Source organism: Anas platyrhynchos, chromosome 6, assembly GCF_047663525.1.
Source record: "Anas platyrhynchos isolate ZD024472 breed Pekin duck chromosome 6, IASCAAS_PekinDuck_T2T, whole genome shotgun sequence".
NCBI classification, from domain to species: Eukaryota; Metazoa; Chordata; class Aves; order Anseriformes; family Anatidae; genus Anas; species Anas platyrhynchos.
The window spans coordinates 30,143,319-30,164,282 of NC_092592.1; the positions used below are offsets into that span (position 1 = coordinate 30,143,319).

The window sequence follows — 20,964 nt, forward strand, 5'->3', positions numbered from 1 at the left end:
CTAGGAGACAGTGAACAGGGTTTCCTCTCAGATCAGTGTCCGGAGCCTGCAACAAATTCCAGTCTCTCCCTTTATTGTAGGTGATGAAAGTTTTCACTTGGTTGTCAATCTTCTTGTTAGCCAAGAACATTCCTTTTATCCCTGCTACCTAGGAAAAATTGACATGGCTGAAAAATAGATCAAGCCCATGCAGGTTCTTTGTACGTGTCTTTTGCGCCCTGTCAAACCCAACAGGGATCTGGTGGCTGTGTCAGTGTGGCAGATATCAGGGCAACAAGTACCAAGGAATATCAAAAGAAGGCAAACTGAAGGGCTGGGAACATAATAAGACCATCACAGGTGAAAAGGTGGCAAATAGAAGAAAAAGCTTATATTTCAGAAGCAGCATAGGAACATGGTAAGATGGCAATAGCATTATCTGTAAAGCGACAATCTTTCATCTGGGTAGACATCCTTTCCCCTGAAAGATTAAATACGTACAGGGGAATTATCTGTCTCTTACATGCAGTAGCAGGAAACAGCAGCAATTTTGACCTTGCAAAGAAAATGACAATGCAAATATACACTTGCTGTTTAGTTCTTCTATTCTCACACAGCCTGCTTAAGATATTTCATCCAAGGATCTCAATGTGCTCCGTAGTTATCAATGTTTCAACAGGGTAACTTGGGGTACACTGGATTTTTTATACCAGTTTTGTATTTTGAGGAAACTGAAGCATCAGTGACTCAAAAAAGGCCACCCAGAATGCTAGTTATAGAGCTAGCAATGAGACAGCCATTCTTTTATTCTTCCCAATATTTTATCCAAGAGCTTTGCTCCACTGACTTGCAGAAGGATCTTGGAAAGATGCTATGCTAACAGTCTCACACTGGAATCGAGCCCAAAAGTGCCTTAGTGAGAAGAAAAAAAAAAAAAGTCAACCACAAACCACAACTCACATTGCAGAATGTTCCCATCTACTCAGCACACTGAAAATCAATAATCCAATAGTTGCTGCAGCTTGCGAATGAATTTGTTAGGCTGTCATTCTGCAGTCTGAGTGCTACAATGAAAAGGGAAGGGAAATCAGGAGAAGGTGGGGGAAAGTGAGAAACTTTTTTTTTCCATCAAGCCTGTTCAGTCTTTTCATATTTCTTTTTCCAATCTTCATATGATGCAGAGTTGGTGCACAGGATCATTCACCAAAGCTTTTTATTCATAGAGATTATTACTTAAAATGCATCATGTGGCAAATGGTTACTCAGCAGATTCAGAGTTTGTTCCAGCTCAACTGATTTAATTATGGGATTTTATCTGGATGACACTACTCCCAGTTAATAGGACCTTATTGCACTTATAACCACATGTCATGGCACTTCTAATGTAGAGTGCATTGGTACAGTACATTGGTGTATTTATTCATTCTGAATAGCCTTTTCTACCTTGAGTAATGGCACTGAATTTTATTTGAAGTTACTTAAAGACTTAGACATGACTTGCTATAATGGACAATAGTCTTTAAATTAAGTAGTTTAGTGATATATTATTGACATAAGCACAAAAAGGCAATATTTTCCGTGTTTGACCTAGATTATTTTGTCTCTCCCGAATAAGTATTCAGGATTTCTCTGTAGTATAAAGGCATCCTGATAAGACAGGGGTACTCTCTCTTAGTAATATTGTATGAATAGCTGGGGCTGGAAAAAATAACATAGTTCTTCCTTTACTGCCAGAGTCCAGAGCCTATAGATCCATTTGTACTTTTCTTCGTTGTTGTCCTGAAATAGTTGTATTATATAGTCCCTGTGAAATGCTGGCCATAAATGATTAAAAAGCATTTTATATATCAGGTGATAAATGTGTTCTGAAATCCTATGAATTTTTCTTTTTATGATTCTAGTCCTGGGCTGGGACTCAAAATGCTTTCCAGAGAAAGCAAAGTGTAAGTTATGCTGTCAGCCTTGGACAGCTTTATCTTAAAAAAGACTGCACATGGTGTACATGCTTGTGTGCTCTTGGTAGGAAGAGATACAGGTATTGCATATACACATCCATGACACACACAATGACCTGTTCATACAATCATAATAGACACAGACTTGTACAAGTAAGGGCATGGCCACTGGTGTTCAGAGAAATAAGCACTCTGTCACCTGCCTGGGTTTTGTAGACAATCCTTCCCTGCCTCACAAGCACTGTATGTAGGTACTAATGCTGTCTATGTTTTTAGTGGAAGTTTAATACAAGACACTCAAAGCACGCAACTCAAAACACACTCTTCACTCCCCATTAGCAATTTCAAACATGTTTCCCACCCAAAATACTACTAAAAAAGAGAAGTCCTGGATAGGAATGTATGCCACAGCTACAGGTACATCTCCTCACATCTCCTTCTTTTATAATGACCCCCTTTCTGTTTCAATCACCAATCAAATCAGAAAAAAATAAAATAAAGCCAGTTTCTCTTCATGTTAAAGAGGCTAACTAGTATTTCTCAGGTTGGAATCCCACGGGCAGGATGATCTTGCTGCAGAACACTCTGTCTAAAGAGTCAAGCAGAGCCACAACACATCACTGAAGAGGCATAGGAATTACATTGGGTACCCACTGGCCAGTGCTTCTTGTTCTTTCCTTCCTCTACAATGGTCTCTAGGACTTTGCAACTACAGGACCACTTAATGCTGGGTACAGTGTCATGCAGATGCACTGGCACTGGAAGGAGACAGAGAGAAGAACTATTTGCAAACCCTGCATTGTCCCACCTGCAGAAAGAGGAGCAATTTCCCACTGGCAGTGGTCTCCTCATCCACTACAATGTCCAGAAGCAGAAGAGCCCACACCCTGAAATAACAATCTCCCAGTAAAAGCCTCCTGGGAACTTTTCTCCAGAAGAAAAGAAAGAAGAACATGATGAGGCACCAGGGAAAAACTTCTATTTTCTTCTCATGCCCAATACAATTTTCCATTGAAAAGAATTGAGGATATTTATCCTTGTTGCAGAACCAGATTAGAAATTTGCACACAGAAACACATTCACTACAATTCAACCAGATGAACTTTCTTTTTATACCTGTCAAACATATGCATACAGACACATGAACACTTAACAGGCATTTCTCTGGCATCTTCTCAAGTAATCTTGCTTTACTAAATATCCTCTGTCACTACAGAAGGAGTCATTTTGCAATTTCTCCACTTCCTTTTAATTTATCTATGGATTTTTTTCTTCTCTGATCTTGATCTCCATTTATCCCTAGAGCATTCATCATTTGCAACAACCCTACTGGGAGAATCCCGCTGGATGGCTTTCTGTTCCCTTCCAGCTAGAACATCAAATTGAAAGGAAGTTTTGTGCCAGGTTCAGTGTCAGCCAATATTCTTTCTATCTAGATAATCTGCAGATATGACGCTACAAGTCTAATTCTATCAATTTCAATCCAGATTACTGTGTAGTGTCAGTCTAATAAAAAACAAAGGCTTTTCTTTCCCCCCGGGATGTAGGACACCTTTACATAATGCAGTGAAACTGCTTCTTGAGATGACAGTAATAAGAGGCAACAGCTTCTCCATGGGCTGCCAGCATCGCAGAGAGATTAATAGTAGAAAACTCCAAATGACTGGGAAATGACAGTGCCTAACTTCCTACAACTCATTTGCATTTATGTACAATGCTTGGACTCTCTGTTTGGACAATTCAAGGTGGTTTCCAAGTAAAGGGCAGCTGAAGGCAAACTGTGTACTAGAGCTAATATTCAGACAGTGATGGGGAAATACAGGAAGAGTTTTCATTTTCAAAGGAACTCAGAGTTATTTCTTGGCTCAAAATGGTCATATAATCCACTGGAAGAGATCTGAAGAGAGAAGCTGGCCCTAAAAACAGCATCTGAGTACTGAATTTCTACTTAGCTGTCTCCAGAAGTAAGACTGGCATCAGACCAGGAGAAGTACATGCATACATTGAGCGTCCTATTCTTAGGATCAGTTGTCACAAAAGACAATGTAAATTGGCCTTCTTACAGGTAAGCTTAGGCAGAATGCACTTGTCAGGAAAAGGCTCGGGGGTAAAGGTGACAACAATGTGAAGTATGAGAGTTTCTATGCTCATGGGATAGTCCAGGAGGGTCTATCTAAAATTAGTTCAATTCCCAGAAGAGTCCAAGCTGAAGAAGGTGACAAAGATAGATGAAAACTACTGTCCTACTTCCTTCTATAGCTAGAGCTTAGGTTTTCAGAAGCACAACTAAAATGGCAGAGTTGGAGAATTATGATATTCACAGTGCCAGGAACTTTCTGAACCATAGGCTTGACCAATGTGTGTCAGAAGCTTGGGTCAGCTGGATTTTGGCTGAGAAACTTAGGAACTGAATGAGCTGTTTTATTACATCTTCCAATGCGTAGATACGAGCTTTTCTTCACCTGAGAATCTACTGGAGAGCACAGCAGTGATTCTGTTCAAACTATTAGGCTGGACCTAGCTTCAACACCCGTGCAAAGTTTGGCTTGAAACTCATCTAATTGCACTCAGATCTTTGATTAAAAGAAGGGTAAAAATGCGTTTAGATTTGGCTCTGCTGTTCATATGCATACTATGAGGCTGATGCGCAAGAATGCAATGGTACTGAGGTCATATGAGATTTTTAGATAGGAATGAGAAATTTGGAGTCATGACATACCTCATAGAGGTCAATCATCACATTCCCTTCCAGTCCTTGACTACTCTTGACGTTTTCCAAGGCCAGGGTGAAATACACCCCTTGGGTGTCGGAGATATACAAATTGTATGTGTCGTTCTGGTTCCACTCTTGAACAGCTGCAAACACCTGACTCTCATCTGTGCTGATAACATGCATGTCCTGCAGAAAGAAAACAGAGGCATGTTACAAGAGGGATCTCTGCTCTGTCATTTCCAAGAGCATCACAGTAATTGTAGAGGAGCAAAGGATATATTTAGGCTGTAGATTAATTAAAAACTGCAGACAACATTCCTGTATTGGATAAACATTCATCTAAGTGGAGAATTCCACCTAGGAATATTTTACAACAGCTTTCTTCTGCCAACTTTCAAAGCAGTAATTAAATGATAAGGTGTTAATTGAATATTTACATTGGAAATACAGTGTCATACAGCAGCACTTTCCCCACCCTACCAAAATTTTCATTTTAATGAGTACCTTGTTTTCGTGTTTCTTCATTTGTTTGTTTTTAATTTTTGGTGCTTGAACAATACCATTTGTGATTGTACAATCACAGATATTAAAACCCCTTAAACAAATAAAGAAAAAAAAAAAGCAGTATTGGAAACATCTGCTTCTTGCCTATCTCTCAGAAACCAAGTATGCTAGGAAGCTGATACAAAAAAGAATATAATGGGTGAACACCTGGAGCTAATGTTCCTGCTGTTTATTATTTCTAATGATAGTGTCACCTAGGAGCCAAGGCCTTGGACCACTGTGCTAAACACCCCTCCAGCAACAGAACAGACAGACATCCCTAAGCCTCACTAAATATAAAGAGCAGAATTGTAGTTAGATCACTAGCATTATGAGTGAGGTTTTGTTTTATTTTTCTGTGTTTGTTCTGTGCTAGAGTAGACAATAAACAATGAAAAGAGTGCATAATTAAAAATAAAAAAGGAAAAAAAAAATCTATTAAACCTGAATCCTTCTTTCTAGAGTGTTTTTTTTTTTTTTGGTTTGTTTGGTTGATTGGTTGGTTTGTTTTGTTTTTAAGCCATTGAAATTCCCAGGCTCTATTTGCCCAATAAAGGAGCCCTGAGTTCCTTGGTGCCTTAACAATCTGTGGAGGTAGGACAAGAAATCCAGACTTCTTAGAACTAGGTGATTCCCAAAGATTCAGCTGTCTGCTTTGGGCAGATATCCCAAAGCTATTTTGCATCCATGAATCTTAGCCAGGGCTTTCTATATGCAAAACTGGGAGCTCTATCAGAAAATATATTCTTTGGAATTTGATGCTACTTGTTCCTTCTGTTAATAACAGTCTTTGACAATTTACTTTCTTGTTATTTTATAAGGGGGAATTAATACTTTCAGATATAGTATTATACTATAAAGATGAAAAAATAATCACAGAATCACAGAATCACAGAATCACAGAATTTCTAGGTTGGAAGAGACCTCAAGATCATCGAGTCCAACCTCTAACCTAACACTAACAGTCCCCACTAAACCATATCCCTAAGCTCTACATCTAAACGTCTTTTGAAGACTTCCAGGGATGGTGACTCCACCACCTCCCTGGGCAGCCCGTTCCAGTGCCTAACAACCCTTTCAGTAAAGAAATTCTTCCTAACATCTAACCTAAAACTCCCCTGGCGTAACTTTAGCCCATTCCCCCTCGTCCTGTCACCAGGCACATGGGAGAACAGGCCAACCCCCACCTCTCTACAGCCTCCTTTAATGTACTTATACAGAGCAATAAGGTCACCCCTGAGCCTCCTCTTCTCTAGGCTGAACAAGCCCAGCTCCTTCAGCCGCTCCTCATAGGACTTGCTCTCCAGGCCCCTCACCAGCTAATATACAGAAGAAATCTGACTTATAAATTTTAAAGTGGATTCACCATGAAGTTAAAATTCAGAAAAGTAGTTCGTTCATTCACATCCAGATCTGAGTATGGAGTGAATGGATATTCACTTGATTTACCTGCTTCTTTGTGCTGCAGAAAAATTTATCCCAGAAGAAGGGCTATTTTTGTGGAGGAAGAGATTGGTTTAAATCCTGAGGCAACAGGAAAGTTAATATAAGTCCCATTGGCTTCTACTGATTGTGGCTGTGAACAGATATCCTCTCTCAGCCCCAGTTGTGCTAATAGAACTAACTGCCACAGCTGTTTGTCAGAGGCTTCTCATTTCAGACTATCACCCTAGTCAATCTGCTGGTAGAACTACACAAGTAGATGACCCCAGTGTGCTTCAAGCAGCATTGGCTAGCACAGCTGTAATCTCAAATTTAAACTTGAGATTAAATATGGGTGCATACACATGGACAGACCTCTCTACTTAAACAGAAAGAATATAAATAAAGCTCATTTTGTCTGGTGAATGTACAGTTTCATTAATATACCATTTTAATCAGTAGTATTTTAATAACTAGGGCAGAGAGGTAAAAAGGTATTCTGATCAACACCAGGAAAGTTTAAAGGCAATTTCAAGTATGTTTAAGAAGCAAATGAGTTAATATATTTGCTGGATGCTTCCTTAGCTTTGATCAGATCATGAAATAATATGCAAGTCTAAGAACACAGCAAGGCTTGCTCAAAGAAATTTAAGCCTAGAGAAGCACATATTGAGACAGAAATAGCATAATACACATAGTGTAGAAAGTCAAAGAAAATAATATTCCAACTGTTTGCCTTTCTGGATCTGTTAACTTTTCATCTGAATACGGCCTTGTCCAGTAGATGCAGGTACAAGTCACTGGTTTGATAGAATGGATTCAGTATACAGGCATCAAACACGTTATTGATCAACATTAGAGATTTTTTGGTTTTCACAATGGGAAAATCAAAATTGATCAGCATATCACATTCACATCTTTCATTAACTTTTTTCTTTTTTTTTTTTTTGCTTTTCATGGTAGGTAGTGTTTTTTAGGAAGGCATAAATAAATAAATAATAAAAAGGTGCCTTCATATTGATATGGAGCAAGAATTTGACTGAGTCTTCCACTAGTCCATTAAAAATAATAATAATAATAATAAAAAAATGTTAATTTGAGCTCTCTGCAGAAAGAGGGAGGGGAAGGGAAGAACCTTTTTCATACAGCCATTGCTACCTCAGGGGACTCCCCATCCACCTGCCTATGAGAACCTGAGCTTTCCTCTGTTCCAGCCCACAGTGGAGGTACATTAATATGTAGTTCTACAATCTGTCCATCTTAACTTTCCAAAGACAAAGCTGGAGCATGATGTTGTGCGTGGGTCTGATCATGTATCTGCTCAAATCACTAAAGGCCAAGGTTTTCTGAATCACTAAACATGTTCCAGTTATCCTTTTTGCACTTGGTCAGGGTACTTTCCTTCCTGACAAGTTAAATATCAGCAATGCGTAGTGCCTATTTTATCCTGTCAATTACTGAGATTATCATCTCTTTTTATGTCTCTATTTCAGGATTTTTTGTTTGGTTATTGCTACTACCATTATTCTGAGGTTGAAACAAGATAATGAATTTAAAACAGAAAAAAGAGAAATCGGGTGTCTTGCTTTTGCATTCAAAGATGTCTGCCCAGTGCATCAGTCTAAAATGGAGAAAGTTTGAGCACCCTGTGTATACATTTAAGGTGATTATTGTGAGTGATAATACAGAGTCTATAAAAGAGAACATACTGTGGTGCTGTAGTACAAAATGGGAAGTAGCATTTCACAAAGAAACTTCACTGCAGAAGTTAATAAGTCTCAATAAACACCATTTACAGGGTTAATGCAACCTTATGCGTGTGTGAAGACTTATGCTTGTGTTGGAGAGAGTTTCACATTCATTCAGGCTTCTAATCAAACTGGTTACCAGGATATCAATGCGAACAGCCAGAATATTTTAGTTTTGATTTGCTATAGGCCATTCCTGCTCGAACAGCAATATCACCTGCTAGAGCTGCCTATCATTATACCCCTCCAGTTCAGGAGGAGCGACATGCAGAGACAAAAAGCTTGATATTTCTATCTTCAATTCCAGAAGTCGCTTAGCACTGTTTACCATATTTGGCCCCACTTTCTTAGCTGAAGGAGATGAAAGAGAATTTAGGCATAAAAGAAGCTGTTTGTTTCAATTCCTTTGAATAATATAGTGCTTTGTACATTTTTAATAAAAGCAGCTATCTTGCTTTGATATCAAACTCCCAGACAGCCACAGCTCCACTGTAGCTCCTTCCAAGCCAAATGTAGCTCTTCGGTCTTTGAAGACATTCCCAGTTTGTGACAAAGCATCTTATCTCCTTAAATATCTGCTTTTTAATTTCAGTCAAATAACATGAATGTATTACTCTTATACCTATTCTCTGAGAACATGCTGGAATTTAATCATAGTATATTTTCCCTGGTTTTCCAGAGATCTCTTTGAGAAGGTGGACAGTTGGAGAAATAAGTGTGTGGTAAAGCAGATAACCAGCTCAAAACAACCAGTCTTTCTGCAAATGGTCTGAATCAGTTATAAATAACAATTCTGATTTGGATGTTACTAAACCCATCCTAAAAATGCAATTCGTCTGCTAAGGACTACTTCATATTATACTTGTTTAGATTGTATTTGAATTGACAGAGTAATTCTTTCCCACTTGCATGGGAAGTTTCAATCTATGCCTTAGAGTAATATCTTAAAACATGACTGAAGATTCTGGGGCAGTGAGAGTTTTAGGTCTCACACAAAGTACAAGGTTTGCCTGGGACTGTAGAAAGAAGTACAATGGGAATTCAATCTCCAGATCTTTGCATTTTATAGCAAAAATATATGTTCTACTTTAATAGAAACATTTAAGTTATGTTTCACTGGACAGTTCTCTTGCGTCAGAGCCTAAAAAAAAAAATATCATGGCAGGGTCCCCAAAGTCCTGAGAGCTTGGATTTTTCCAGTGATGTAAACAGGAACAAAGGTACAACAGTTGTGTAAGTAAGGTATGGCTCTGAAGGCTTGGGTTTGAGCTACAGTCTGGTTATATGATGAAGGTCACCTAGTCAATTCACTTTAGACAGGCCTGTTGGAGTGAGGAATCAAAGACAACCAGCTGTGTTAATAGCCAAATTATCCCCTTGAATATTTCCATCTACAAATAATGATGTACTTTCAACTTCTAGGAACAAGCTGACCTTGCACTTTCTTTTTTTCCCTTTTGCATTCCCACAAATTAAGCAGGGATCGTCATTTGTCTCCAGATGTTAGATCTCACATAGAATCCACCAGATATTTGCTTCCTTTGAGCTTAGATTTCATTTAAGCCAGGCTATAACAAGAATTAAAAGGCTCTTTGTCTTTGTTAAGAAGCAGTTAGGAACCCAGCTGCAAAATGGTGATTCCTTCAAAATGGAGCTAACATTTCATACAGGTCTTTAAAAAAAAATCAGCAACAGAAGGCAGTAATAGCCTTTCAAGCTCCCGTGCTAATTCACCATTGTTCTTAATTAGAGAGGATAAGGAGCAGACACACAAAGCCATCTCTTTGCTTGGTTCCCATTAAAATCTGCTAATGAGGTAAAGTACAAAAAGTGACCCACTCAGAACAGGAAAAGAAGAAGGGAATTTTAACACACACACACAAGAAAAGAGAATCCCTCAAAAATTAATTGACATAGGCCGTGGTATCTGTCTGTATTTCATGCTGATGTCCTTGACTAGCCAAAGTGGTGACTTTGAGTCCTGTTTTGCTTGCAAATGTTCTCTTAAAAGACTGATGTTTTCACTCATTGCATGTCATCTTGTGGTTACTTGTGTTGAATTCAATAATTTCTGAATAATCAAAAAATGTGTAGGTACATAGGGGCATTCCAGCAACAACAGCTTACCTTGGGCAAGGAGTATTTTGGCAGCTTCATCTGTGTAAATGCATTTCTCCTATAAGAAACGTAATAATGTGGTCGTCCACCCGATGTTAACTATGAGAAAAGCAGAAAAGGTATCTTCAGTGTTTGTTTTTAAATATTTTTATTGCCAGTGAAAACATCAAGCAAAAACTGACAAGGCATACGACACAGCACTGGTGGCCGTGGCTTAAAACTGCAGTGCTGTTACAGGTGATGAATAACCATTGATCCAACTGACAGTGGCTGAAAAAAGAGAGAGTACGAGAAATCCCCTTTTCTACAAAGAGAGGCAAAGGCCAAAATTTCAGGTGAAAGTATTGGGAAGGTGTAACCTTAGCTTCATTTAGACCATTATGTCACCTGCTGACCATCTGCTCTCCTCTTACCACAAAACAAGCTGTTTTCTGTTTGTAGAGCTGATGTGGTCTATTGGTTAGGGAACCAGACCGGCAGACACGATGCTTGATTTCTATATATATCTCCAGATCTGGTTCCTGTGTGGCACTGCACAAGCCATGTTTCCAGATCACCTAGGCATTCACATCTCCTGAAGGCAGGAGAACCTGAGCTGATTTGGTATTTCTGTAAATATGGCTATTTATATTAGTGCCCAAATACTGATGGCAATCCCTTGAACACACTGGGTTAAAACAATGTGTGGTTTCATTTTATGCCACATCTTAATGGGGGGGGGGGAAGAAGCTGACAATGTTAGCTGCTGAAGCATAATCAATGTTTGTAAATTACTTTGAAATCCATGCATGAAAGACACTGAAGGAAAAAATATTCTGAGGGATTGTCCATGCAGAACTTTGCTTTAATTGCCTGCTATCTGGACTTATCAAGACTTCACTTTAACAGTGAGTGTTTTAAAAGACACTGCAATCGTTTAAAATGGAAGATATGTAGAGGCTAAGAACTACGTATATTAAAAGCTCTTCAACTGTTTTTTGAGAGAACTGATCAACAATTTGGGGAAGGAAGGCCAGAATGAATGTGTGTTTCTAAAGAAAACAGGATGTAGTGGGAAAAATGAACCCACTTTCCCTTCTTTTCAACTTTTGAACCTACTAATTCTCCTTCCGAATGCCTTAGTTGCAGAAAAGCTAGATGGAGATGAAGGCTGGGGCAGGTTCTCATGGAACTCATCTATTCTTCCATCCCTTCAGTGTCTAGTGTCTAGTGTGAGATTAATCCTCCTCTGAAGAACAATGTCTGGGATATGGTAAAGTCCAATATCACTCACAGCATTTTATTTAGCAATTATTTATTTTATTACTTGTAAGCCAGATAACTCACATATGTAACCCTTAGAAGAATGCTATTTGAAATTACCAGTCAGCAGTTAATTCATTGACTACTAGGAAGGAAAAAAAAAAGGGGGACGGGACGGGACTGTTTCCAGGGATTAAAATATTATTTCATTCATGCAAGTGTTAATTATTACCACTTGGCAAATACTATCTCTTTGACCAGTTAAGGTTGTGAAAAGTTCCTCATGACATTAAGGGAAAGATTGTAAAAGATTTCCTGTCCTCACACTCTCCTCCTTCTACCATACAGCTAGCACTAAGGTGGAATAAAGAAATGTTACAGCACTGATAACACTACACAACAGTTTATAGGCAGAAAGTGAAAAGCATCAAAATACAAGGGCTGTCCAAAAAGAAGGACAATCTCCCCAGTGTTGACTTTAAGTGGGGCAAAGGGATTAACTTCTCTCTAGTGTGCTGTAAAATTAGGTCAGAACAGAGAAGACAATATTGAAGAGCACAAAACCAAGGCATCAGTGATGAAGCAATGAATCAATTCAGATATGAACTCCCCAGTTCTTGTGTCATTCATGACACACACACAGTCAATCTGAAATTAGAGAGCAAGTCTGAACAGCATTGTGTGCCCCTGTTTTTCTTACCTCATAAACATTTTATGTCCCAGACATAGAAGGCACAAAAGCTACTCTGGAAAGTATGTTCCAGATTTATTTGTGCATGATTTAGAAAGGTATTTATGTTTATGATTGAGTTCATTAACTGAAGGCAATTAGCAATCAACTCACTCAATTCAAAATATCAATCCTCTCTCTTCACTCCATCCCCAACCATGACAGAATATAAGCTGTCTGGAAAACCAGCTTAGTCCTAATGATTTCTGGTTCACCTCCATGTTTCCCACAATTCTGTTATTATTTTTTGTTCTTTTCATCTGTTATTAAATGGACCCTGGCAGCAGGCTAATGAAACCCACAGTAGTTCAGATCTATTCTCCAGCTCTCACCTGGAACACAGCTTGGCTGGGTACATCTCATCTTCAGCCTTTTCACTATAATCACAACTGAGGCGTAACAATAAAGCCTGATTATTCCTTCCTTGGTTCTTCCCCTGACTCCCTCTCTTTTCTATTTCCTTCTTGTGTTTAAAACAGCTTCAGTCTACTGCCCTTGCGATAGGAGAAGACTGACATGTCACTTCGAGCTGGCGGGTGAGAACACTAATCTGAGAATGCCGATGAGCTTCCAGGAGTGGCATGGAGGATTACTCCAGTACACACAGTGGATGCTTCAGGCAGGAACTCTATGACCCTACAGTGACAAGCCACTAAAGGTAGAAGAAACTCCATTAGCATTGTAATGAACAGTTACAATCCACTCAGTGCCCTTATTATGGTCCGATTAGTTGGGAGTTAACATGTATGCACATGCATGCAAAAGAAGGATAGAGAAAGTAATAGAATATCAAATAATAGAATAAAAAAGAGAAGAGGGTGTTCTGCACCTGAACAAAGACATAGTCATCCTGGACGATCAGGGAGTTATGGTCAATATAGCCTGGAAAGGGTTTGCTTCTAGTGGCTTCACTGCAGTTCTGCATCCTGCAGGTGATGTATTGGGCATCTGAAAGGGAAAGGACAAAAACAAGACACTTGAGATCCTGAGCACAGATTTTCCCTACTGTCACAAACCTACTTGCTGAGGCCACATTTCTGCTTCACAGCCTCATGTGATATGAAGTGACACCATCCATTCAAAGCAACATTAACACTTCTCCCTTATACCTCTGGTAAATTTACCCTTCATTGTTCTCCTCGTTTAAGTTCTTTTGTTCTTCGCATGGATCAGCCTCTCATAATTTCTTTCATTCCATACTAAGCCAGATATCAGAGCTGTATGGCTGTATGTTGCTCCTTTGTACCAAGAGAGCCCAACCTAATTATTCCATTCCACCCTCTGTGTTTCATGCTGGGAGTACATCAGAGTCAGTGTTTGAGGGTGGCACAACTTAATGCTTTTGGCTTAGGTCTGACACAAAACTAGTCAAGGATGTATCATTCAGCATTGTTACCTGTCCTGTTGAGTTTACTTGGATGCTACCCAGGTTTAAGCTTAAACTGAGGGACTAACCAAGTGAAGGAACAACAGAGGCATGAAGGACACTTCACAGAGACAACAAACAGCCCAAGTCCTGTGACACCCGAAGTGACCATGGGTTTGAATAATTGCATCTATGCTGCAGGATAGATATATTCTGTGCCGAGCCTCCACAGTTCACGTGTCATCCCCATTGTGGGGGATTTACTGGAGGCCATGACAGCTTCTCCACAGTCACATGCCTGAATTTATTAAGAACATGGCCAAGGTCCAGAATATACACAAGTGCGAGGACACCTGCCCCATAAAGGCACCACTGAAGAACCCTTTCCTGGCACACCTTCTGCATTTCCTATAGCACTCACACACTGCAGAGTAATTCATATCACCACTTGGTTCAAAAATTTTACCTACATCTCTGTTAACTGTGCAGGTAAATGCACTCTGGCAGACCTGGGCAATCATTCCGCTCTTGAAGCTAGATATCTGAGCTTCACTGAGTTGGTTGCTTCAGAGTAAATGGCCTAAATGCAGCCCTAAAGCCAACTCATCCACTATTACCATATGGGACTTCTTCATCTCCTGTTTTGAAGCACTGCAGGGTGCTCATCTCATAATCTATCACCTGAAGGAAAACAGTTTGATTTTTTTCATGACGGTAATTTATCCCAGAATACAGAACCAGATTCTCTGTATTCAATTTAGTCTCTTTCAGATCAATTAAGAAGTTGTACTTTGTTTAAGGACAAAACTGATTTACAGGAAAAAGGATTTGGGCATTTTAGCATTAGCACTTAAATGATAGAAACACTACATGGCATTTAATCTTAGGACTACTTCTAATCTTCTTCCTTGTTGAAAAAGCACAGCCCCTTGTTTGATATAATTACTGCCTTCTGATCAGAGAAGCAGCATTTTCCACTGAAATAGAAATGACTAGATTTTTTACTATCTCATATTTAATCTTGGGTTTAATTAAAATCTATCATTTGACATTTCTTTCCTTGTTTCTAAGGGCTGTTGACTTCTGCTTGAAACAGAAATGCAGGGTAACGAACCTTCAGGAAAGTTTGATGAGGGATGATTTTACCCCGACACTTGCAGAGTTCTTGGAATATATAAAGTGATAAGTATTATTAGTCACTGCAGTTTATAACATTTTATGCTTTTGCAGCTCAGTGCAAAACATTAATTAATATAACCCAGACAGTGTGATCAAAGTGCATTTCCCTTTGCAGGAACATGATTTTTTCCACATTAGCCACGAGAGGGCAGGGAGAGATATAAGTCCCAGCCTGCTCATTCCAGTGAGCTCAGGGAGATTCCCTTTTCAAAGCTGTTGTCTCCTCTGTCCCCCTGCTGCCAGGAAAAAGGCATCTAAGGGGGGCTACTAGTCAAAAGACAGAATGGACACGAATCTGTCCATCTGAAGCACAGCTATTTCCCACTTCTCCTGTGAACTGAATCCGTTATATGATGGACAGCCCTTTACACTTCCTCACATTCATCCCCTCTCATTCAGTCTCAAGAAGGGTTCTGAGTGAAATGCCTGGCAATTTTTAGCTTCAACAGCAAAGCACTGTGCTGGGCAGTCCGTTGACATGGCTGGCCTTGAGATGTCCTATTGGCAAGACTGGGTGGCTTTTCACCCACGGGATTAAATCACCTGGCCTAGAGCTATTATAGGATCAGACTTCTGTTTCTCACCTCGTTTCTTTCTTTCTACACTACTGCCATTGTTTTCTTTAACTTCCACAGGCACAGGGGCTCTTTGTGAAGCATTAGGAGGAGACTGCAGTGCCATCATGCTTCCCACACAAACACATTATCTACCCTGCAAACACATGGAACTAGCAGGATGGGTGCTGCTGGGACAGGCCATCACAGAAGATTAAGGAATCTCCTCCACAAGAGATTATAGAGAGCAGTTCAGCCTGACATCTGTTAGAGGTGACTGAAGTTTTTTCAATCCTGTATTAATGGAGGAATGGTGACTATGTCTATTTCTGCTGTGATCACTGGAGTCTGTGCAGCAGTGATTGTACCATTGATGAAGATTTACTAAGGCAATTCCTGTGAACTTTTACAGTGCAATTCTCCATGGCTTCAATTCTAAAATGCCAGTAATAAGTACTAAAGGGCAGAGTTCTGAAATTGCTTAAACTAATCTCCCAAACAGTCAAACCCTGAGATGTGCACACCAAAAAAAGCTCCCTCTGCTATGGGAGACAGAAAAAAGACAAAGCAGGCTTCTTGCAGTGTCTGGATCTCTCATTTTTCCTAAGGGAATTTTTGTTTTGCTCACATGAACTCAAGGATTTTGTTTCAGTGTCTCATTCTCATGGACATTCTATGTAATTCCATTGGCAGAGCTTTGTAATTTAGCATTAATTAATGTCAATTAATGTATTCAGTTGCTAAGCTTTGGAATTAATTTCATTAGTTTTCCCACACAGATGTTTTCCCTGCCATAGGTAATTAGGACTTTATGCTTTTCATTTCCAGAACCCTCACCTCCAACAACAGCTGCTGTTTTTAATATACAACAAGAAAGTCATGCTGCGCCTGGAGAGAAGAACATAACTTCCAGCTCTTATCCCCCCAGACACTTTGATTTAGACAGTTTTAGACATGTAAAGTAGGATTCTTCTCTGGGAATGGTAACTATTTCTAAAGAGGAAGCAAGGAAAGTCACAGAACAAGAATGGAGAAGACGTCTTGTAAGGGAAACCTCTGACAAAATTAATCTGTGTCAGTGAAAGAGAATCACAGATGCTAACATATAGCAGGAATTGAGAGCTAGAGGGACCCTGTGCCATGATATGTTTTACTCTTTTCTGTTTAGCTTGAGCTCTATGCTAATATGTTCTCAAGGGCAATACATTCCAGAGACATGTTTTTGGCTTAGCTGGTGGAGATGGAAGGTTGTTCATGGTTACTGGAAGTTGGCAAGCCTCTGCAAAAATACACAGAAGAATATCAAAGTCTTTCAAAAAGCAGAGATAGAATTCCTTCAGGACACTTTGTTGCTGAGTGTTATTTTGGATGACAGCTCAAACTTTAATACCCACTGCTTTCCAGTCTAAACATTCATGGAAGTCTTTGGAAAATTTTATTTGATTTCAAGGTGAGTCAGAGAAAATATTCACTGTGATAACTGTAAATATATTATTCTTCCCATTTTTTATTCCTCCTCTTGTCTAATTAATTGAAGAAAGCGTTCTGTTCTCTACAAAGAAATACACTATGGACAGATCAGGAGTTTATACAGAGTATCCATACAATGCTTGTTGGTCTTCCAGATTTACTATGGTGTATCTCTGTTCATTACTAAGCAACTTAGACATAAGGGATCATTTCTTGATTTTTTGAAGGGTGAGTGAGATCTTTTAACTAATGAACCATAAGAACATGGTAGTACCATATCTCACTTAAAGATACAGATCTGTAACCCATTTCCAACAGTGACTAGTAAGAGAAGCCTTGAAAAGATCACAAGAATTTGTCCATATGCCTTGGCAGTCCAGGTAAAGCTTGAGCAACCACAACTTCCAGTGATGAGTTCCACTATTTAATTAAATGTTCTCGTACTTTAATCTTCCCAATTTTTTTTTATTTATTTATTTTTAACACACAACATGACTGTTCTTTATTCATTCCCATCTGTTGGGAATGAATGTTGATTTGTGAAACATTCATGATATAGAAATATATTCACAACTCTCAAGGGCTCAGCAACTGCAAAGCACTTAACCAGTAATGAAAACCAATGAATTGGAGCGAGCCCATTTACTAACTAACTCACAAATCTGTTTTTATCCTGCTACTACTCTTTCTTCATTGCATGTCAGAGTCAGAAGTCTTTCTTTGAATGGGGAAGTATATCCTTTACCATTTCTATCATAAGGATATAATTGGGAAACAAATTTCATTCTCCAAGACAAATATTAATCATCAGCTACAGTCAGGAAAATAAACAAAAAAAGAAAAATCACTGCACATGTTTAATGCACTATGTAAATTAATTAATTTCCCACTTGCTAATTATTTTTTCTTTTTTTTTTTTTTCTCCTCTCACAACAGTAATTATTTTGTTGTTTAGTTTTTTTGTTTTGTTTTCCACGTTCTGAATGAACATAAATTAAAGTCCTAGTACAACTTTGTGATTTAGATACCATGAGCAAGATACTCAGTCCCTGCTGGTCAGCAAGCAGACCATGTCAACTGCCCACAGGTAAGATTTTGGTCTTGCCTGCAATCACAGAAGTACCTTAATTACCTTTCACTAAGGAAAGTTGCTACGTATATCAAGAAGAAGAAAAGGAAACAGAAGTATATTTTAAATATCAGGAGGTCTCTAATTTTTTTTGACAGCATATAAGAAAGGTCCTTAGCTTCTTCCATCTGCACATTTAAAAAAAAAAATAAAAAAAAAAATCAATTGACATCCATCTGCAGTCATCTAAGCAAATGATGGTTGACCAAACAAAGTTGGTTTTCTTGACCTGCACCTATAGAAACTCTAAGACTCCCTAAGAGGCCACTGAGCCTCCAAATGCCTTGAGGAAATCCATTTTCCTAATCCCCACCAACAGCCCAGATTACTCAACAAGGATCACTCTAATAAAAAAATATCTTGTCAATTAGCCTGAATTGAGCCTTGCTGGGGTAATATTACCTAGTTCAAATCAGATAAAACCATTAATTAAGGGTCTTTTGAGGTTATTCTTTAAAAAACAAACTAACTAAAAACTAACACCCTCGTACCATTAAGTTATACACATCCTGAAAGCACCTTAAGTTGGATTTGAGAAAACCTGGATTTAACTCTCACCAATTACTCTGCCTGCTGACTACGATGATGAATGTAACAAAGGAAAGCTTATCATGGTTAAGAACTGTAGGGGTTTACTTGTCTTACTGGGGTGTTGACCTGAAACCAGGCAAAAAAATATCACAGTTCCTGCTGACTTTGACAGCTTACTTTGATCCTGTTCCAAAACCTAAGCAGAACACCAGGGAAACCCAGGCATACAAATGGAAATGTGAGATAAGGTTCAAATGAACTTCTTCCAACTGGAAATAAACAGTTTTTCCTACTGTACACTCAATCCTAGCTTTACTAGGATTGTGCCTGAAGCCTTTAAAAAATAAACAGAAACATTACTTCTTCATTTGGACATTTGATGAGATGAAAATATGTCTGGTGCTGTCCAAGATTTACACAACAGGTTTAAAAACACGAACAGCAATGATTAGCCCTGCAAATCTGCCTCCATCTATACAATTCAATTGTACAGTCTTTACTCAGTTTGTTTAGTGTTACCTGCATCCTAGTTTGTTTACTGTTTCATCAGTGGATCATGAGGAGGACTTAAAAGGAGAATGTGAGCACAGGTACAGCACTGCCAGCCAGATGCTCAGCAAGTGTAAATCAACATGCCACTGAAGTTGCATTGATTTATACCTGCTAAGAGACTCCTATTTTGGTTCTTGTAAACCTTTTACATTATGTATATAAATACAATAAATAAAATGTACAGACAGACCGTAATCAGGGAGCAGAGACAGCAAGTTATTGGTATTCTAACAGGGAAAGCCCAATACTAAAGTTGTTGCTGATAGATGTTCTCAGGCAACCCTGCCAGGGAGATGGGCTAACACCATACTCTGCTGACATTTCTCCTTCTTTCACCTAAAGCTGCAGTTGTAAAACCACCACAAGTATTCAGTTTCTGCTGGAAAAAAAAAAAAAAAAAAAAAAAAAAAAAAAAAAAAGCCAGCAAAAGAGTGAGGTTGTTTTCCTATTTGTACTGAATGAAGCAGGTTTTTGTTTAGCCCTTATATTTCCACCTCTGGGTCTTTTATTTTACTGTATATATTGTGTGGTTGTGTTCGCACCACCCTCCTTTTCTTTCCTTCTTTCTCCCTGTCTTGTTTTGTCAAGTTTATCTTCACAAATTTAATCCCTTTATAGAATTTTTACACTTGGTTAACCATCAAAAGAGATCTCCCAAACAAACTATAAATAACTAAATGCAAGAATATACATAAAATAAATAAATAAATAATATTTTCAAATTTGCCTCACCTTGATAAAAAAGGTATCTTTCTCACTTCAGCACACTTCACCTCATCACCCTACCAGCAGCAACACAACAGCTTCATTCCAGAGGAGAAAGGTTTGCTCATCAATTGGAGGGTTATGGTTACTTTTTCCAGGAAAGAGGAACAGATTTAGCACTTAGAATAAGGCTCTAGTAGCCAAGAGACCTGAATACACCAAATTGGTCATAGTAACAAGAGTTGCCCATGTTTTTACTCCCAGCTTGCTTCAGTCTCAAAGTCCCAAGACCTACAGTCCTCTGCCAGTGACCTGTGGTCCCTGGAAGAACTGGCAAAACACAGCATGCACTTACTGTCTTTTATTCCTGATGAGCTGGGGACCTCCTAATTCATGAGCAGAAATTTCAGCCCAATGGCTGGTTTGCAAGGGAGGTCACCATTGGCTGAAGGTTGGACAACACTGTTGGATTTATATTAGTAATTCCATCACTGCCTAAACAGAGAAATGTAAGTCGTGCTGCCTCTCAACTAAGCCAAAATAAGTGCACAGAATCAATTCCTAGAGCTCAGCTGATGAGCAATAATTTACTATTCCATAATTCTTCATTAACGTGCCTGCCTTCCCAGCAAGGCCAGTTTCATCTACCTGATTTTTTTGTTTGCACGCTAAGACCTATAGTAAAGCATATTAATTTGTTAAGCACTCAATAAATCTTTTGCAGAATTGTGTTACAGGTCTGCAAAATGTTCTTATTACATGTTAAGAACTCAAACAAGACTATTCGTGGTGTTTGTAGCATGGCATCTTCTCTACCCAGTGTGAGCTGAACATCCCTCAAAAGGATCACCATAACATAGCTCCTTAAACACTGATTGCAGCACTTTGTCTCAATGACCTCAAATTCCCAATGCATTATAAGATTAATGTTTTGTGCTGAATTAGACACTGTGCTACTAGAATCTTTTTTTCTCATTTAGCATGTCCCGAGAAACAGAAAGCTTCATGTCTCCAGTCTTGCCACCATG

At 38.9% G+C, this 20,964-nt stretch overlaps 1 protein-coding gene across 4 annotated transcripts in view; it reads right to left on the minus strand.

Annotated features, from left to right (window-relative positions):
• SORCS1 (sortilin related VPS10 domain containing receptor 1) overlaps nt 1-20,964 on the minus strand; it is a 287,180-nt gene that overhangs the window by 60,772 nt on the left and 205,444 nt on the right. For all 4 annotated transcript variants that reach the window (XM_027460308.3, XM_072039771.1, XM_072039770.1 and 1 more), the window contains exons 7-10: nt 13,280-13,398; nt 10,488-10,577; nt 4,654-4,833; nt 2-148 (exon numbers count right to left, since the gene is read on the minus strand). In XM_027460308.3, coding sequence (XP_027316109.3) covers nt 2-148; nt 4,654-4,833; nt 10,488-10,577; nt 13,280-13,398 — 536 coding nt within the window. The remainder of the gene's footprint in view (nt 1; nt 149-4,653; nt 4,834-10,487; nt 10,578-13,279; nt 13,399-20,964) is intronic.